Source organism: Oncorhynchus nerka, linkage group LG24 (genome assembly GCF_034236695.1).
Source record: "Oncorhynchus nerka isolate Pitt River linkage group LG24, Oner_Uvic_2.0, whole genome shotgun sequence".
Lineage (NCBI taxonomy): Eukaryota > Metazoa > Chordata > Actinopteri > Salmoniformes > Salmonidae > Oncorhynchus > Oncorhynchus nerka.
This window is the reverse complement of record NC_088419.1, coordinates 26,033,572-26,052,945: the sequence shown is the minus strand read 5'-3', so window position 1 is coordinate 26,052,945 and position 19,374 is coordinate 26,033,572. Positions and strand designations below refer to the sequence as shown.

General features: G+C 43.2%; 1 protein-coding gene across 2 annotated transcripts in view; it reads left to right on the top strand.

Annotated features, from left to right (window-relative positions):
• Positions 1-19,374, top strand: part of LOC115107736 (discoidin, CUB and LCCL domain-containing protein 1-like) — a 44,633-nt gene that overhangs the window by 21,915 nt on the left and 3,344 nt on the right. Inside the window, exons 7-13 of one of the 2 annotated variants that reach the window (XM_065008767.1) lie at positions 579-619; positions 2,455-2,652; positions 10,333-10,454; positions 10,672-10,846; positions 12,305-12,400; positions 12,505-12,589; positions 19,258-19,307. In XM_065008767.1, coding sequence (XP_064864839.1) covers positions 579-619; positions 2,455-2,652; positions 10,333-10,454; positions 10,672-10,846; positions 12,305-12,400; positions 12,505-12,589; positions 19,258-19,307 — 767 coding nt within the window. The remainder of the gene's footprint in view (positions 1-578; positions 620-2,454; positions 2,653-10,332; positions 10,455-10,671; positions 10,847-12,304; positions 12,401-12,504; positions 12,590-19,257; positions 19,308-19,374) is intronic. The other variant, XM_029631325.2, reaches the window with a different exon arrangement.

The following is a 19,374-nucleotide window of genomic DNA, read 5'->3' as shown; positions in this document are numbered from 1 at the left end:
GTATGTTTTTATTCATGTTGTAGTAGGAACCGTTTCTTTTCGACTGTTAAATAATAGATCATTTCGACACTCCCAGGTGCAGGTGAAAGTCAGTACCCACGTTAAAGTGTTTGATCTTTTGTACTTTGACACACCTCTTATCGCCCATAAATATAATTTAACCACCACGTCTGCTTTTCTGAACTGTTCAAAGAAAAATACATCTGATCCAGGAAGCTGGTGAAAATGATAGATTGTTGAGTGATGGTGGAGAAATATAAAATTCTCCCAACTAGCCACTGTAATTAACACCAATCGTGGTGTCTTAATGTGTTCAGGTTTATCCCCCAGCTATAGGGCACTAGGAGAGAAGAGACTACACAGGGAAGGGCAGGGGAAACAAAGCACAGGGTTCTTGGTGAAGGCTGATTTGGGAAGAGAAATAGGGGGGGGCACAATCTGGTGATGCTTCTTTGTGGCCACAATGGGTGATCCTCCACAATGGCAGGCTCTCCACAATGGCAGGCCCTCAATCTATCACTGTAATTGTAATCGTTGAAGCTAACGGCCATTGATGGATATTATTTTTCTTCTTCCAGCGGCTCTTTGTCCGAAGCGCTCTTCACGTTCCTCATTAATGGTAACATTTGTTTTGTTCTCTTTCTCTACTGTTTTTATGCTCTTAAATTGTTGTTTATCAAACTACAGTTTCTTAGGCCATTGTTTTTTATCACGTAATAAAATGTGCTGCATTTTCACCAGGAAGGAATGTATCAAAGCCTACCACTTACTAAATTAAACATTTTATGCCAGGATTTCTGATGACTTACTGATAGTTGTTGAAAAAGGAAGTAATTGACAGTCAAATGGGGTAAAAGATCTGGTTTGGAAAATGATAGCTGGTGTAGTCACACCTTATCTTGGTGTGAAGCGTGGGAACCCTGTATCTCTTGTCTGTGTGATATTTTCATACAGCTGTTTGCATTCTGGCACAGTTTCATCCAGTCAGTCGGCTATAACTGTGGAGGTTCTGGCTATCTATATCACAGGCAGGCAGGCCTGGGAAAGCTCACAAATCAACTGTTGGTGTCACAGTACAGATGTGTTCAGACACTTGACGGTACAACAGCTGTGTCAGAAGACAGACTGCACTTATTAGGCTTATTTACTCTCAGTTACTCTGGACAACAATACACATTTTCAAGTACTGTAAGTTGTGATGTAAAATGTGTCTCATTCCCAATTTACAGTTGCCATGTTTCTTGTAGACACTCTCACTCTCTTTGCTCTCCGATCAACTTAGACAGCATCAATGCTCACATGACAAATTGACAAATGATGCCATGACATGTCTGACATATACTGTATGTTCCCTAGTCTGGACTTTTCAGGACCTCATCAACACTGTCGATGTCCCGCACTTTAATTAAGACTAGCTCCTTATTGACTTTCCTCAAAGCTTCACTCTCTCATTATGTTGGAATGGTGAGGAGGACAAGAGTCATATCCTCTTTACATAGGGTTTTAGTTGGTTGCAGAGTTAACGGGTTTAGTCAGACTAGTTGCTCCTGGGACTGTTCTGACAGGATATCTCCTGTGGGGACGATGTCGTCGATGCACTTATTAATGAAGCCGGTGACTGATGTGGTAAACTCCTCAATGCCATCAGATGAGTCCCGGAACATATTCCAGTCTGTGCTAGCACATCAATCCTGCAGCATAGCATTCGCTGATACTTCCTGTTTGGGTTTTTGTTTGAAAGCAGGAATCGTGAGAATAAATGGTTATGGTCAGATTTGCCAAATGGAGGGTGAGCGAGAGCTTTGTTTGTGTCTCTGTGTGGAGTAAAGGTGATCTAGAGTTTTTTTTGCCTCTAGTTGCACAGGTGACAGAAATGAGGGGAAATGGATTTTAGTTTTCCTGCATTAAATCACTGGCCACTAGGAGCGATTTTCTTGTTTGTCTATGGTCCTATACAGCTTGTTGAGTGTGGTCTTAGGGCCAACAACGGTTTGTGGTGGTAAATAAACAACTACGAAAAATCTGGATGAAAACTCTCTTGGTGAATAGTATGGTTTACAGCCTATCATGAGGTATTCTAACTCAGGTGAGCAGAACATTGAGACTTTCTTAATATTAGAGATTGAACACCAGCTGTTGTTGACAAAGAGACACTCCACCCCCCTTGAGCGTACCCAATGCTGCCGTTCTGTTCTGCTGATGCATAGAAAAAAAGAGCTAGAATATTATCCATGTTCTTGTTCAGCCATGTTTCCGAGAAACATAGTATGTTACAGTTCTTCAGATCCCGTTGATAGGAGTCTCGAACAGAGCTCTTCCCGTTTGTTCTCCAGTGATTATACATTTGCCAATAGAACAGAGGGCAGAGGAAGTAGTGGGAATATTTGGGTAAAATCTTATTCAGTTAGAGCAGCAGAATTGTTGTTATTTACTTTTTCTTCTGTTGTTTTCTAGACTGTAAGAACCAGTCAGTGTTGCAGCATGTGTCTGTTAGTGCCAGTTCGTGGGGAGAAGCGATGGGTTGTCAGTCTGATTGGGCACCCAACAGCTCCCAGGCTGACCCAGGATCAAGGGGCTGCACCTGGGCTGCAGATCAGAACGACAGCCTGCAGTGGCTCCAGCTGGACCTGGGGGAGAAGAAAAGGATCACAGGTGAGATAAGAGCCCTACTTAGGGGAACATGCTCTCAAACATAAAGCTTCCAAAACTCCTCTCTACCTGATTCTACAAATAGAAGCTAAGTAGCACTCTGACTTTTTCCTCAGGGCGTATTTATTTATTTGGATCCCCATATTGCTGTACTTACAGTGCCTTCAGAAAGTATTCACACCCCTTGACATTTTCCACATAGATTAAATTGAGATTTGTTGGGCCACTGGCCCACACACAACCCTGTAATGTCAAAGTGGAATTATGTTTTTCGAAATGTTTACAAATGAATTATAAATTAAAAGCTGAAATGTATTCAACCCCTTTGTAATGGCAAGCCTAAATAAGTTCAAGAGTAAAAATGTGCTTAACAAGTCACATATGAAGTTACATGTACTCACTCTGTGTGCCACATACAATTATCTGTTCCCTCAGTCGAACAATGAATTCCAAACAGATTGAACCACAAAGACCAGGGAGGTTTTCCAATGCCTCGCAAAGAACGGCACCTATTGATAGATGAGTAAAAATAAAAAACCTTAAGCGGTTTCCTTCCTCTCTGGCAACTGACTAAGGATTTCACCATGAGGCCAATGGTGACTTTAAAGAACTTCGAGTTAAAAGGTTGTGATAGGAGAGAACTGAGGATGGATCAACAACATTGTAGTTACTCCACAATACTAACCTAATTGACAGAGTGAAAAGAAGGAAGCCTGTAAAGAATAAAAATATTTCAAAACATGAATCCTGTTTGCAACAAGGCACTAAAGTAAAAGTGCATCAAATATGGCAAAGCAATTCACTTGTCCTGAATACAAAGTGTCATGTTAGGGGCAAATCCAATACAACACATTACTGAGTACCACTCTCTATATTTTCAAGCATAGTGGTGGCTTTATCATGTTATAGGTGTGCTTGTAATCGTTAAAGAGTTTTTCTGGATATAAAAGAAATGGAATGGAGCTAAGCACAGGAAAAATCCTAGAGGAAAACCTGGTTCAGCCTGCTTTCCATCAGACATTGGGAGATGAATTCACCTTTCAGCAGGACAGTAACCTAAAACACACGGCCAAATCTATCAAATTTTCAATCAAATGTATTTATGAAGTCCTTTTTACATCAGCAGATGTCACAAAGTGCTATACAGAAACGCAGCCTAAAACCTCAAACAGCAAGCGATTATGAGAGTACATGGCCATTTTAAGGCCAGATTGTTCTTCAAGAGGTTCAAACGTTCATAGATGACCAACAGGGTCAAATAATAATCACAGTGGTGGTAGAGGGTGCAACAGGTCAGTACCTCAGTAAATGTAAATGTCATTTGGATTTTCATAGCCGAGCATTCAGAGGTCGAGACAGCAGGTGCGGTAGTGAGAGAGTCGAAAACAGCAGGTCCGGGACAAGGTAGCACGTCCAGTGAACAGGTCAGGGTTTCCTAGCCGCAAGCAGAACAGTTGAAACTGGAGCAGCAGCACAACCAGGTGGACTGGGGACAACCAGGAGTCTTCGGGCCAGGTAGTCCTTAGGCCTCCGGAAGGGGATGTAGAGTGAGAGAATAAGAGGGAGCCACCAGATAGGACAGGAGAATTACACCACATAACAGACTGACCCTAGCCCCCCGGCACATAGATTTTTCCAGCATAGACACTGGAGACTGAGACAGGGGTGGGTCGGGGGACACTGTGGCCCCATCCGACGATACCCCTGGACAGGGCCAACCAGGCAGGATATAACCCCACCCACTTTGCAAAAGCACAGCCCCCACACCGCTAGAGGGATATCAACAGACCACCAACTTACTACCCTGAGACAAGACTGAGTATAGCCCACGAAGATCTCCTCCACAGCACGAGCCTGGGGGGGGCAAAACCAGACAGGAAGAGCACGTCTGTGACTCAACCCACTCAAGTGACGCACCCCTCTTAGGAACGGCATGGAAGAGCACTAGTAAGCCAGTGACTCAGCCCCCGTAGTAGGGTCAGAGGCAGAGAATCCCAGTGGAGGGAGGGGAACCGGCCAGCCAGAGACAGCAAGGGCAGTTCTTTGCTCCAGTGTCTTGCCGCTCACCTTCGCACCTCTGGGCCAGACTACACTCGATCATAGGACCTACTGAAGAGATGAGTCTTCAATAAAAACTTAAAGGTTGAGACCGAGTCTGCATCTCTCACATGGATAGGCAGATCATTCCATTAAAATGTAAATCTATAGGAGAAAGCCCTGCCTCCAGCTGTTTGCTTAGAAATTCTAGGGACAATAATAAGGCTTGCATCTTGTGACCGTATCGTACGTGTAGGTATGTACGGCAGGACTAAATCAGAGAGATGGGTAGGAGCAAGAACATGTAATGCTTTTTAGGTTAGCTGTAAAACCTTGAAATCAGCCCTTGCCTTAACAGGAAGCCAATATAGAGAGGCTAGTACTGGAGTAATATGATCACATTTTGGGGTTCTAGTCAGGATTCTAGCAGCCGTGTTTAGCACTAACTGAAGTTTATTTAGTGCTTTATCCGGATAGCCGGAGAGTAGAGCATTGCAGTAGTCTAAACGAGAAGTACTATCCGTCATCCATCAATCATTTGCTCCTATTTCAGTCTCATTCTGAACGTCGTAATATCCTGTAAATCTGCACGAACCCTAGTCTCCATGATGAATCAGTTTACACAAATTGGCTTAATTATTTATTTACTAACTAATGAAATAACCCCACAGAAATAAATACACACACAGGATAGATTATACACTGATTATTAACATGATGTAATGAAAAGTCCCTAGTGGACTAACTATATGACGGCTGGTTACACAATGAAAGGGGGTGGGGAACGAAAGAGCGGTAGGAGAGACAAAGGAATTCAACTATTGTACATACAGTTGAATAATACGCTCATCGTAAATATGGATATTTAGCGCCCTAACAAACTCTCATTCAGATTTAGAAAAGCAATGTACATATTTATGCTTGTATGTCTTTGTCGTCTCTCTCTTAAAACCGCCCGGGTCCATTTTCTGGAGAGTCAGTCGACAGAAAGTCTCTGGTTGTGTAAGTCTGGTTGTCCACCAGAGGTAACCGTATCCTTTGTAGTTGTAGCTTCTTGGTCTAGGAGTGTGTGTTAGAACGGATCTTCCTTAGGTGTACCACGCGGTGGTCAGCGGGCCTTGTCCTTCACTCAGTTTGATTAGAATAAATACCACCCGTAGTGGTATCACCACCTATAGTGGTGAGAGGAAATTGTTCTTTGTCTCTTGTCTTTGGTAAAGTTTCCGAGGTTAACAGTGCATAAACAGCTGCAGACTGAATGTTGCTGTGTAGTCTTCTCCAAGAGAGAGTTTCAGAGGGTATTACGATATAAACCAGTTCGTAACATATTCAGCTCACGCTGCACATATACTGGTCTTTAGTTTTAAACCATTTCCCAGCCGTGTAGCCACCGCTCAACGCTGTCTGGTCTCTAAAGATTCCAACCAATTCAACATGTGGATGATCCTCACATTCTAGTGTAAATTTCATTAGGAGTCCTTGTATAAACACTCTGGGGGAAAAGGGGCGTTCCCTATTTTGGCATAATGTCTGTGCTCACGTGGGCATGGTTACTGACTGGGTAAAACTTTGCAGGAAAAACAATTATCTAATTCACATTTACTCTTCTCACAAATAGTTTAACATTTAATCATATAAGTTCCACAACATTTAGTTGTAAATCTGATAACTGGGACGTATACATTTATAGAGTTACCGTTATTTGGTTCAACCGTCCTTAATGATATCACAAAACAACAACTTATTGTTTAGAGCCCCACCAACCATTTCCCACATTATTTATGTTACAAATATTGTTTCAATATCCAACCTTTTGATGTTAAAGCTTTGGACAAGTGTCTATCTGTTGTAACACTCAGACATTCCATTCTCAATACTGCAGAGCCCAAAGACAGTTTCTGCAAGGTATTCATGATCCAGTTGTTAAGTCATAAAACCAGGCCAAATTCATCCCTCTCCCCCTCTGCGGAAGAGGGCGCTGTAGAGCTGACCTACAGTAACCTGATCCTTCGGATCGTCATTGTTATGCAGGTGAGTGAGGACCCAAAAGCGGTTTAACAGAAACAGAGTCTTTTAATGTCAAAACACAGGGAAGACATAGATCCTCTTCAGATGTATCGATTGACAAAATAGACAACCCGCAGAGAGGGCGACAAATAAATCATAAAGTCCTCTGATCTTTACAGGAGAGTCCCCTGCTAGAGTCTAGCAGCAGAGGAGAATAGCAGGGTTAGCGGCAACAGACTGCTGGTCTCTCCGGGTAGGCGCGGGTTGTAGAGGACAGAGGTACCTGATCACACGTAGCATCTGATGAAGAGGCAGATTACGACAGGACGGGACAAGGGTGAAGCAAACGAGAATCTGACAAAGACAGAAGCAGAAACAGAGAGAGAAATAGAGACCTAATCAGAGGGAAAAAGGGAACAGGTGGGAGAGGGTAAACGAGGTAGTTAAAGGAGATGAGGAACAGCTGGGGGAAGGAAAGGAAGAGAAGGTAACCTAATACGACCAGCAGGGGGAAACGAAGTGAAGAGAAAGAACAGGAACAAGACATAACATGACAATACATGACAGTCATAGGAGAGTCATGACACTTTATTACTTCCACTTGTAGTGAGTTTGGTACACATCCGGTGGATAGGGAGCCATTTATTATGTTCAACATAGGAGGGCCAAGCACAGGAAGCAGCTCTTTCAGTAGTTTAGTTGGAATAGGGTCCAGAATGCAGCTTGACGGTTTAGAGGCCATGACTATTTCATGAATGTCTCAAGAGATACATGATTTAAAAACTTGAGTGTCTCCATTGATCCTAGGTCCTGACAGTTCTGTGCAGACTCAGAACAACTTAGCTTTGGAGAAATACGCAAATTCAAAGTGGTCCGTAGTTTGCTTTCTAATCTTTTCTTCGAAGAAGTTCATGAATTTATCACTGCTGAAGTGAAAGTCATCCTCTCTTGTTGAATGCTGCTTTTTAGTTAGCTTTGCGACAGTATCAAAAATACATTTTTGGATTGTTCTTATTCTCTTCAATTAGGTTGGAAAAATAGGATGATCGAGCAGCAGTGAGGGCTTTTTAATATATTAATAGTGTCTTTCCAAGCTAGTCAGAAAACTGAAAGTTTGGTGGAGCGCCATTTCCGTTCCAATTTTCTGGAAGTTTCCTTCAGGGCTCGGGTATTTTCTGTATACCAGGGAGCAAATTTCTTGAGACAAATGTTTTTTGTTTTAGGGTGTTACGCAAGGTTAAATAAAGATCCTCGGTTAGGTGGTTAACTTCTTACGGATGAAATCCCGTTAACGGGATCGATTTGACAACAGCCAGTGAAAGTGCAGGGCGCCAAATTCAAACAACAGAAATCTCATAATTAAAATTCCTCAAACATACAAGTATTATACACCATTTTAAAGATGAACATGTTGTTAATCCCACCAGTGTCCGTTTTCAAAAAGGCTTTACGACGAAAGCATACCGTCGCTTAGTTGAGCGGGGAAAAAACTCAGACGTTGATAAATATATTAAAAGTAAAAACCGAAGAGTTTGGCAGATAGCCAAGTACCAACATACTGCACAACAGCACGGCAACAAATCTGGAAATTGAAAGGGGGGAGGGGCTTTACCTCTTAGTGCCTTCCCTCCAGGTCCTGACATCTCAGATAAATACTGTCTGTGTCTGAAATGGCACCCTATTCCTCATTCACTTTTGACCAGAGCCCAATGGCGCACTAAATAGGGAATAGGGTGCCATAAGGGAAGTCCGGCACTGTGTCTATTCTTTATCCCCGCGGACGGACGGACAAAGAGGAGGAGAAGAAGTCAATTTGTTCCAACCATTCTTAGCAGTGTGTAAACTATTTTTTTTCTACTCTGGAGTTCCTTACCAAGATGACAGGGAATGTTCCTGAGTGGCCAAGTTATAGTTTTTACTTAAATCTGCTTGAAATTCTATGGAAAGACCTGCAAATGGTTGTCTAGCAGTGAGCAACAAGCAATTTGACAGAGCTTGAACATTTTTTATGTGAATTAATAGTTTCTGAAGGCACTGTACCTTTTAGTTTACCAGGCTAAGCTTATTTTAAGGCGTTTTTCACATCTGGAATTTCGAGATTTGGTTGTAGCCTACTGGTACAGATTTCCACCATTGCCAATCTCTCTCTCCTGATGAATGTCAATCCCTTGTTACTGGGCCTGCTCAATGCTCAGCATACTGTTAACATTACAGTTAACTGTAATAAAGTAGGAGCCTTGGTGTTCTTGGCCAAGTCTTATAGGATCAATGGCAATTTCCTCCCCCCGTGGCATCAATTAAAAACAGGCGTTTAGATTTAACCCTCTCCTGCCTGGCTGTTTCGCCACATTCGTAGCCCTCTGTAGAGGATGGTTATAGGATTAAGGCTCAACACACACACACACACACACATCTGTCGGAAAAAGCTGAGAAGGGATAGAATGAGATCTGATCCAGGGGGTTGTTTAAAGGGGGTAATTTCTCTTATAAATGGGCCTTTCTTTTGCTTTAACTCTGGATTGCTCACCACTGCAAAACTGTAGCACATGTGTACACACGCAGACACGCACACACACACACACGCGCACACACACGCAGACACACACACACACGCGCAGACACACACACACGCAGACACACGCACACGCACACACACGTAGACACACACACACGCAGACACACACACACACAGACACAGACACACGCAGACACACACACACACAGCATTAGACCAGTAATCTAATGTATTAGACCAGTTCTCAGTAACGCATGAAGGGAGAGAATGCCCCTCTGTGCTGCTGCTCCTCCACAAACAAGAAAGTGACTTTCAAAGGCCTGTTTAAGTGTAGCACAATGCAATAGTTTATTTTGAGTGTGGTGTGTGTAGTCAGCAAGTCCCAAGTTAATTTCATGCTACTTTACAACACATTGGGTTCCAGTCAATGAAGAATGTCTAGCTTTGTCTGACTGTTCAGAAATACAGAGCTAAGGGGAACGTCGTTTTGATTGGAATGCGGTTCCTTGAAAATGGAAGCACTGTTGTCGTAGAATTGTTGTTGTGCAACCATCGTAAGACTCTATAGCCTGAAGAATACAACCCTTTCTTTCCTTAAGGTTCCTGCCTTTATGATACTCATATTATGGCAGATTGGATTTCTGTTGTTGTCGTGCATTGGAAACCCATGTTGCTCTTTATGCAACAAAAGTACATTTTAGCTGTGAAAACAACAAATACCTTCAGAGTCTGCGATTCTGTATTTGAAATATGATAGTAATTTCCTATAATGATAGGTTGCACTGCGTCTCCATATGAACCACAATGCCCTGTGTAATGACATGTTGTGGGTCACCCGTCTGCCGCCATATTGTTCTGGCCCTGTGTCAGGCGCTCATCTGCCACAAAAACGCTCATCATGGCTGTCTGGGAGCTGCAAATGTCTGGGAGGGTTTCCCCTTGGTGTTGCAGTGACTGTTCTGCTCTCTGAGGTGATGTCTCCTTTCCCTGTTCCAGCACATTCCAGGGCTGACCAACGGGTGACATCACTGCCCTGGAGACAGACAGAGAAAAGGGGATGAAAAATGTTGAACAATAGAAAGTGAGATTTAGAGTTTATACCTTCTCTATTTTTTGTTTTCCAGGGATTATCACGACTGGCTCTACTATGTTGGACTATTACTACTATGTGAGGAGCTTCAAGATAGTTCACAAGGAGAGGAGTCGGTGGAGGACTTACACACAGAACAACAGCACACAATACATGGTGAGTAATCCACATTCAATGATCTAATATCTGACTCCAATGTCGGATTGCCTGATCATGGAACAATATACATTTCGGTATGTGTTATTGGGCAACAATTTCTTTATATGTAATCAATGTGTTATGTTGCTGATAAATCACAAGAATGCATGCCTTCCATTAAACCTTGCGACCACCTCCCCCTCGCTCCCTACGTCTCTCCCTTCCTCCCTGTCAGATATTTGAGGGGAACCAGGACAGTCTGCATCAGACCAGGAACACCTTCCACAATCCAATCATAGCCCGCTACCTGCGGATCATCCCTCAAACCTGGCACCAGAGGATCGTCATGAGGGTAGAGCTGCTGGGCTGCACCCATCTCAGAGGTACACATCCTAACCCCCATGTCAGAGGTACTCATCCTAACCCCATGTCCAGACCACAGTACTGAGTGTGTGGGTCTGGCTACAATACCAGATAGTATTATCAGTGAGTTAGTAGATAGTGATTGATGACTACATGTATAGTTGAAGTCGGAAGTTTACGAACACTTAGGTTGGAGTCATTAAAACTCGTTTTTCAACCACTCCACAAATTTCTTATTAACGAACTATAGTTTTGGCAAGTCGGTTAGGACATCTACTTTGACATGTGCAGCTTGGAAAATGTGCAGCTTGGAAAATTCCAGAAAATTATGTTATGGCTTTAGAAGCTTCTGATAGGCTAATTCACACCATTTGAGTCAATTGGAGGTGTACATGTGGATGTATTTCAAGGCCTACCTTCAAACTCGGTGCCTCTTTGCTTGACATCATGGGAAAATCAAAAGAAATCACCCAAGATCTCAGAAATAAATTGTAGACCTCCACAAGTCTGATGTTCCTTGGGAGCAATTTTCAAATGCCTGAAGGTACCACGTTCATCTGTACAAACAATAGTGTTCAAGTATAAACACCATGGGACCACGCAGCCATCATACCGCTCAGGAAGGAAACACGTTCTGTCTCCTAGAGATGAATGTACTTTGGTGTGAAAAGTGCAAATCAATCCCAGAACAACAGCAAAGGACCATGTGAAGATGCTGGAGGAAACGGGTACAAAAGTATCTATATCCACAGTAAAACAAGTCCTATATCGACATAACCTGAAAGGCTTCTCAGCAAGGAAGAAGCCACTTCTCCAAAACCGCCATTAAAAAGCCAGACTACAGTTTGCAACTGCACATGGGGACAAAGATTGTACTTTTTGGAGAAATGTCCTCTGGTCTGATGAAACAAAAATAGAACTGTTTGGCCATAATGACCATTGTTATGTTTGGAGGGAAAAGGGGGAGGCTTCCAAAGTTGTGGTAAAATGGCTTAAGGACAACAAAGCCAAGGTATTGGAGTGGCCATCACAACGCCCTGAGCTCTGTCCTATAGAAAATGTGTGGGCAGAACTGAAAAAGCGTGTGCGAGCAAGGAGGCCTACAAACCTGACTCAGTTACACCAGCTCTGTCAGGAGGAATGGGCCAAAATTCACCCAACTTATTGTGGGAAGCTTGTGGAAGGCTACCCGGAACGTTTGACCCAAGTTAAACAATTTAAAGGCAATGCTACCAAATACTAGTTGAGTGTATGTAAACTTCTGACCCACTAGGAATGTGATGAAAGAAATAAAAGCTGTAATTAATCATTCTCTCTACTATTATTCTGACATTTCACATTCTTAAAATAAAGTGGTGATCCTAACTGACCTAAGACAGGGAATTTGTACTATGATTATATGTCAGGAATTGTGAAAACTGGATTTAAATGTATTTGGATAAGGTGTATGTAAACTTCCAACTTCAACTGTAGATAATCCTTCTTCGCTCCCTCTCGCTCCTTAGTGAACATGTCGTCCCAGGTCACATTACCCACCAAACCCAAGCCTCCGGTGGAGGACGAAGAGATCACTGAGCCAGTGCCCTCCCAGGCAGACCGCGGTACCCATCTCATTAAAACACTGCATTAACCATCCACCAGATGCCTTCTGTTTGTTTATGTATTAGCTGGCTAACATGCTCGCTCCTTTCATCTCTATTCTCAGGGAAGCTGGCCATCATCACCGTACCCATAGTCTTATCTGTGGTGCTCCTGCTGGTTGGGATTTGTGTATTCAAGATGCTGCAGAAGTAAGCGACTTGTTCATGTCATTTGAATAGATAAGGTAATGTTTTTAGAGACCGTAATGTAAGGTTGTGTAAGGAGAGCTTGCACCTTCATAACTTGTGCATTTCCTGTCCCCATGACAACATGACTCACAAACTCAGATTAGCCTGACCTTATACGTCCCCATAGCAGCGAGTTATCTCTACCGTGTGCCTACTCCCTAAAGTATGTCTGTTACGTATGTGTGGTAGATGTTGTCTGTCTGCCTCTCAGTATGCATGAGAGGGAGATGTTTTCAGGAAAATGGAGAGTGGAAGAGAAGAAATAGATTAGAGTGAGGGAAGATACACTATATACTGTAGGACAATGAGGGTCAGGGAGATTCCTAGAACGGTCCTTTGGACTGGCTGCCTGTCTGTTGCTCAGATAGCATAACGAGCCTGACCTGACTCCCAACACAACCACAGTCGAGCCTGACCTGACTCCCAACACAACCACAGTCGAGCCTGACCTGACTACCAACACAACCACAGTCGAGCCTGACCTGACTACCAACACAACCACAGTCGAGCCTGACCTGACTACCAACACAACCACAGTCGAGCCTGACCTGACTACCAACACAACCACAGTCGAGCCTGACCTGACTACCAACACAACCACAGTCGAGCCTGACCTGACTACCAACACAACCACAGTCGAGCCTGACCTGACTACCAACACAACCACTGTCGTCAGTGTCAGAACACTATATTCTTTTTATTTTACCTTTATTTAACTAGGCAAGTCAGTTAAAGAACAAATTCTTATTTTCAATGACGGCCCAGGAACGGTGGGTTAAGGGACAGAACTACAGATTCTTACCTTGTCAGCTCGGGGATTTGATCTTGCAACCTTTCGGTTACTAGTCCAACGTTCTAACCACTAGGCTACCTGCCGCCCAAGGAGGAGGATGATACACCACACATACCATCTCTTTACTATCAGCCTTCATTGTCTTTGGTTATTATTTACCTTTATTTCAACAGGGAAGTCATATTGAGACTAAAGTCTCTTTTGCAAATGAGCCCTGCACAATACAAAAATGAACACGTCAATTAAAACAAAAACATTCTTTTTTTTTTTTTTTTATTTTTTTTTTTACTCCGTTTTCTCCCCAATTTTGTGGTATCCAATTGTTTCTAGTAGCTACTATCTTGTCTCATCGCTACAACTCCCGTACGGGTTCGGGAGAGACGAAGGTTGAAAGTCATGCGTCCTCCGATACACAACCCAACCAAGCTTGCACTGCTTCTTAACACAGCGCGCATCCAACCCCTCCCTAACCCGGGTGACGCTAGGCCAATTGTGCGTCGCCCCACTGACCTCCCGGTCGCGGCCGGCACAGCTGATCTCAATCTCAATCTCTTCATTCAGAGACTCAATCATAGACACTCTTACTGACAGTTGTGGCTGCTTTGCGTGATGTATTGTTGTCTCTACCTTCTTGCCCTTTGTGTTGTTGTCTGTGCCAAAAATGTTTGTACCATGTTTTGTGCTGCTACCATGTTGTGCTGCTGCCATGTTGTGTTGCTGCCATGCTATGTTGATGTCCTTAGGTCTTTCTTTATGTAGTGTTGTGTGTGTGTGTATATATATATATATATATATATATATATACAAAAAAATATATATATATATAAATCCTAGCCCCCGTCCCAGCAGGAGGCCTTTTGGTAGGCCGTCATTGTAAATAAGAACGTGTTATTTAACTGACGTACCTAGTTAAATAAAAAAATAGAGTAGTGGCAGCTGCAATTTGATAAATAGTTTCACCATAATCAAGAACCGATAAAAAGGTTGACATTACAATCTGCTTCTTGTTGACTAGAGAGAGGCTAGATCTGTCCTGTAAAATAGCCCAGTTTAAATCTTAGCTTCTTAACCAGCTCAATCGTATGTTTATTAAATGTTAAATCATTGTCAGGGACTCGTTCGATTATAGAACTAGAACCATCCGATGAGTGTCTCAGATGGATTACATCTTCAATCTTACAAGAACTCGATAACAACGTCTATTTAGTTTTGCCCCTGTTAAGCACACGTTTTATATCAGTAAGGGCTACCTGCACAGCTGCAAAATCGGACTATAGCCATGTCAAGCTAGGTCAGCTGTTGTGGCAATTGCATACAAAATAGTATCATCAGCATATAGATTACTTTTTAAAAATTGATTATTTACAGATTGACCAATAGCATTGATATAAATAGTGAAAATAGCAGGTCCTAGTGTCAACCCCTGCTGAACCTCTTTATATATTTCAAGAAATTAGGAAATTCTGTCACTAAGATAATCATGAAACAATGAGCAGGCATCAGAGGCCATGCCAATCGAGGACAACTTGTTCAATAAAATAGCATGATCAACAGTATCACATGATTTTGAGGGGTCAAGGCAGCACAATTCATTTTAGCATCTAAAGCATTGAGAATATCATTAACTAATGTGGTTGCTGTGATAGTGCTCTGCCCTGGGCTAAACCCAGATTGATTTATATTCAAAATACCATGCTCAGATAAAAAAGAGCGAAGTTGCTTATTTACCAAAGATTCAAGAATCATAGCTAGACATGGAAGCCTGGAGATGGGCCGATAATTATCAAGATCACTATCCCTGCTCTTATGGAGTGGCACAGCATTCTTATTGGCAGACTCAACATTCTTGGTTTCTCAAATGGTTGCCTCGCTTGGTTCACCAACTACTTCTCCGATAGAGTTCAGTATGTAAAATCGGAGGGCCTGTTGTCCAGAGCTCTGGCAGTCTCTATGGGGATGCCAAAGGGTTCAATTCTCGGGCTGACTCTCTTCTCTGTATACATCAATGATGTCGCTCTCGCTGCTGGTGATTCTCTGATCCACTTCTACGCAGACGACACCATTCTGTATACATCTTCGTTGGACACTGTTTTAACTAACCTCCAGATGAGCTTCAATGCTATACAACTCTCCTTGCATGGCCTCCAACTGCTCTTAAATGCAAGTAAACCTAAATGCATGCTCTTCAACCGATCGCTGCCTGCACTTGCCCGCCCGTCCAACATCACTACTCTGGACGGTTCTGACTTAGAATATGTGGACAACTACAAATACCTAGGGGTCTGGTTAGACTGTAAACTCTCCTTCCAGACTCACATTAAGCATCTCCAATCCAAAATGAAATCTGAATCAGCTTCCTATTTTGCAACAAAGCATCCTTCACTCATGCTATCAAACATACCCTCGTAAAACTGACCATCCTACCGATCCTAGACTTTGACAATGTCATTTACAAAATAGCCTCCAACACTTTACTCAACAAATTGGATGCAGTCTACCACAGTGCCATCCGTTTTGTCACCAAAGCCCCATATACTACCCACCACTGCGACCTGTATGATCTCGTTGGCTGGCCCTCGCTTCGTACTCGTCGCCAAACCCACTGGCTCCAGGTCATCTCCGCTAGGTAAAGCCCTGCCTTATCTCAGCTCACTGGTCACCATAGCAGCACCCACCTGTAGCACGCGTTCCAGCAGAGAAATCTCACTGGTCACCCCCAAAGCCAATTCCTCCTTTGGCCGCCTCTCCTTCCAGTTCTCTGCTGCCAATGACTGGAATGAGCTGCAAAAATCTCTAAAGCTGGAGACTCTTACCTCCCTCACTAGCTTTAAGCACCAGCTGTCAGAGCAGCTCACAGATCACTGTACCTGTACATAGCTCATCTGTAAATAGCCCATCCAATCTACCTCATCCCCATACTGTATTTATTTATGTATCTTTCCTTTGCATCCCAGTATCTCAACTTGCACATTCATCTTCTGCACATCCTACCATTCCAGTGTCTATATTGTAATTACTTTGCCACCGTGGCCTATTTATTGCCTTATACCTCTCGTATCCTACCTCATTTACACATGGTGTATATAGATTTTTCTACTGTATTATTGATTGTATGTTTGTTTATTCCATGTGTAACTCTGCGTTGTTGTATCTGTCGAACTGCTTTGTTTTATCTTGGCCAGGTTGCAGTTGCAAATGAGAACTTGTTCTCAACTAGCCTACCTGGTTAAATAAAGGTGAAATAAATAAAAATTTGGATAAATTGTTAAGAGAACATGAGGGAGCCGAGGGAGGGCGATACACTCCTTCTAGTGTCAGCTGGTTATTATAATCAAGGCCCACATTAAGAACGAGATAATCGTGGTGCAGCAGTCTAAGGCACTGCATCTAAGGCACTGAGTGTTGCGGTGTCACTACAGCCTGGGGTTCGATCCCAGGCTGTGTCACAACCGGCCGTGACCGGGAGTCCCATATGGCGGTGCACAATTGGCCCATCGTCATCTGGGTTAGGAGAGGGTTTGGCCAAGGGGGCTTTACTTGGCTCATCGCGCTCTAACGACTCCTTCTGTCTGCAGGCTGACTTCGGTCATCAGTTGAACTGTGTTTCCTCTGAAATATTGGTGTGGCTGGCTTCCATGTTAAGAGAGTGGGTGTTAAGAAGCGCAGCTTGGCGGGTCATGTTTTGGAGGAGGCATGATTCCACCTTCGCCTATGCCGAGCCCGTTGAGGAGTTGCAGCGATGAGACAAGATCGTAATCACAAAATTGGGGAGAAAAGGAAAATGCTTTTGAAGGACTCTTGAAGGAGTGTGCAAAACAATCTTGAAGGAGTTCCCACATATGCTGAGCACTTGTTGGCTGCTTTTCCTTCACTCTGCGGTCCAAATCATCCCAAACCATCTCAATTGGGTTGAGGTTGGGTGATTGTTGAGGCCAGGTAATCTGATGCAGCACCATCACTCTCCTTCATGGTCAAATAGCCCTTACACAGCCTGGAGAAGTGTTTTGGGTCATTGTCCTGTTGAAAAACAAATGATAGTCCCTAGTGATGCACAATATATCAGTGAACATAAAAATGCCAACATCGATATTGGCCCGATGTCTAGTTTAACGCTGACGTGCATACCTATATAACGTAGGTACATGACATAATGACGCCATATAAAATTTAGCGCTACACGTGCAACACAGCATTCCTAACCTAGCCCACAATGTCTGCTGTGTGAATCGAGCAGTCATCAAGTCGAGCAGTCATTTGAAAGAGTAAGAACATTTCAGCGAGACAACTCAAAGGCAAAATCCATTAACGCAAAGATAATAGAATTCATTGCCCTTGACAATCAACCGTTCTCTGTCATGGGTGATGTTGGCTTTCACTGACTGGTCAAGCACCTGTACACACTACCAAGTGCGCTATTTTTCAGATGTTGCCCTAGTCATGCCTCTTGCACTGAGATGCAGTGCCTTAGACCGCTGTGTCCATGTGTGTGTGTTAACTATTTAACTGTACTAGAATGCTTAAAAGGCCGCAAAAAAATGTTAATATCGGTATCGGTTTTTTGGCAAGGAAAATATCGGTATCGACCAAAAATTTCATATCGGTGCATCACTAATAACCCCACTAAGCGCAAACCAGATGGGATGGTATATCGCCGCAGAATGCTGTGGTAGCCATGCTAGCTAAGTGTCCCTTGAATTCTAAAGAAATCACTGACAGTTTCATCATTAAACCCTACTCCACACCATCACACCTCCTCCATGCTTCATGGTGGAAACCACACATGCAGAGATCATCTGTTCACCTACTCTGTCTCACAAAGACATAGCTGTTGCAACCAAAAAGTTCAAATTTGGACAGATTTCCACCGGTCTAATGTCCATTGCTTGTGTTTCTTGGCCCAATTAAGTTTCTTCTTCTTATTGGTGTCCTTTAGTAGTGGTTTCTTTGCAGCAATTTGACCACAAAGGCCTGATTCATGCAGTCTCCTCTGAACAGTTGATGTTGAGATGTGTCTGTTACTTGAACTCAGTGAAGCATTTATTTGAGCTGCAATTTCTGAGGCTGGTAACGCTAATGAACTTATCCTCTGCAGCAGAGGTAACTCTGGGTCTTCCTTTACTGTGGTGGTCCTCATGAGAGCCAGTTTCATCATAGTGCTTGATGATTTTTGCGACTGCAGTTCTTGGCACACCTGTTAATTGAAATGCATTCCAGGTGACTACGTCATGAAGCTGGTTGAGAGAATGCCTAGAGTGTGCAAAGCTGTCATCAAGGCAAAGGGTGGCTACTTTGGAGAATCTCAAATATAACATATTTTTGGATTTGTTTAACACTTTGTTTTGGTTTCTACATGATTCCATATGTGTTATTTCATAGTTTTGATGTCTTCACTATTATTTTACAATGTAGAAAATTGTAAAAATAAAGAAAAACCCTTGAATGAGTAGGTGTGTCCAAACTTTTGACTGGTACTATATATGTGGCAACACCCCCACCTCTGCCTATTCTGTCCGATCTGTAAAAATTAGAACCAGTCAGAGACACATCATTATTAGAGGTGGTAGGGAGAGGGGCTTAAGGGGTCATGGGTCAGAACATGTGGCCACTGCATGAGTCCCTAGAGAGCGAGAGGGTGAAATGAAGATAAACGAGAAAAGGGTGCTCAGCAGAGCCAGGCAGTTGTGTGCGCGTGTGTATAGGGGATAAAGGCGACCCTACATCCCCCTGTCTCAGCGTCACCTCCACTCCCAGGAGGTTATCATGGGAAGGGGCGAGGGGGCATCCCTGTCCTCCCTGTCACTGGAGTTTCACCCCAGCATTTGTCTTTCTGTCACAGGAAGAAGACAAAGGAGAACTCATACGGATCCTCTGATACCCAGAAAACAGGTCAGCGAACAATTTCTCAACTCATCTCTTTGTCATAGTAATGAAGCCTAATGTTAGTCTTTACGTT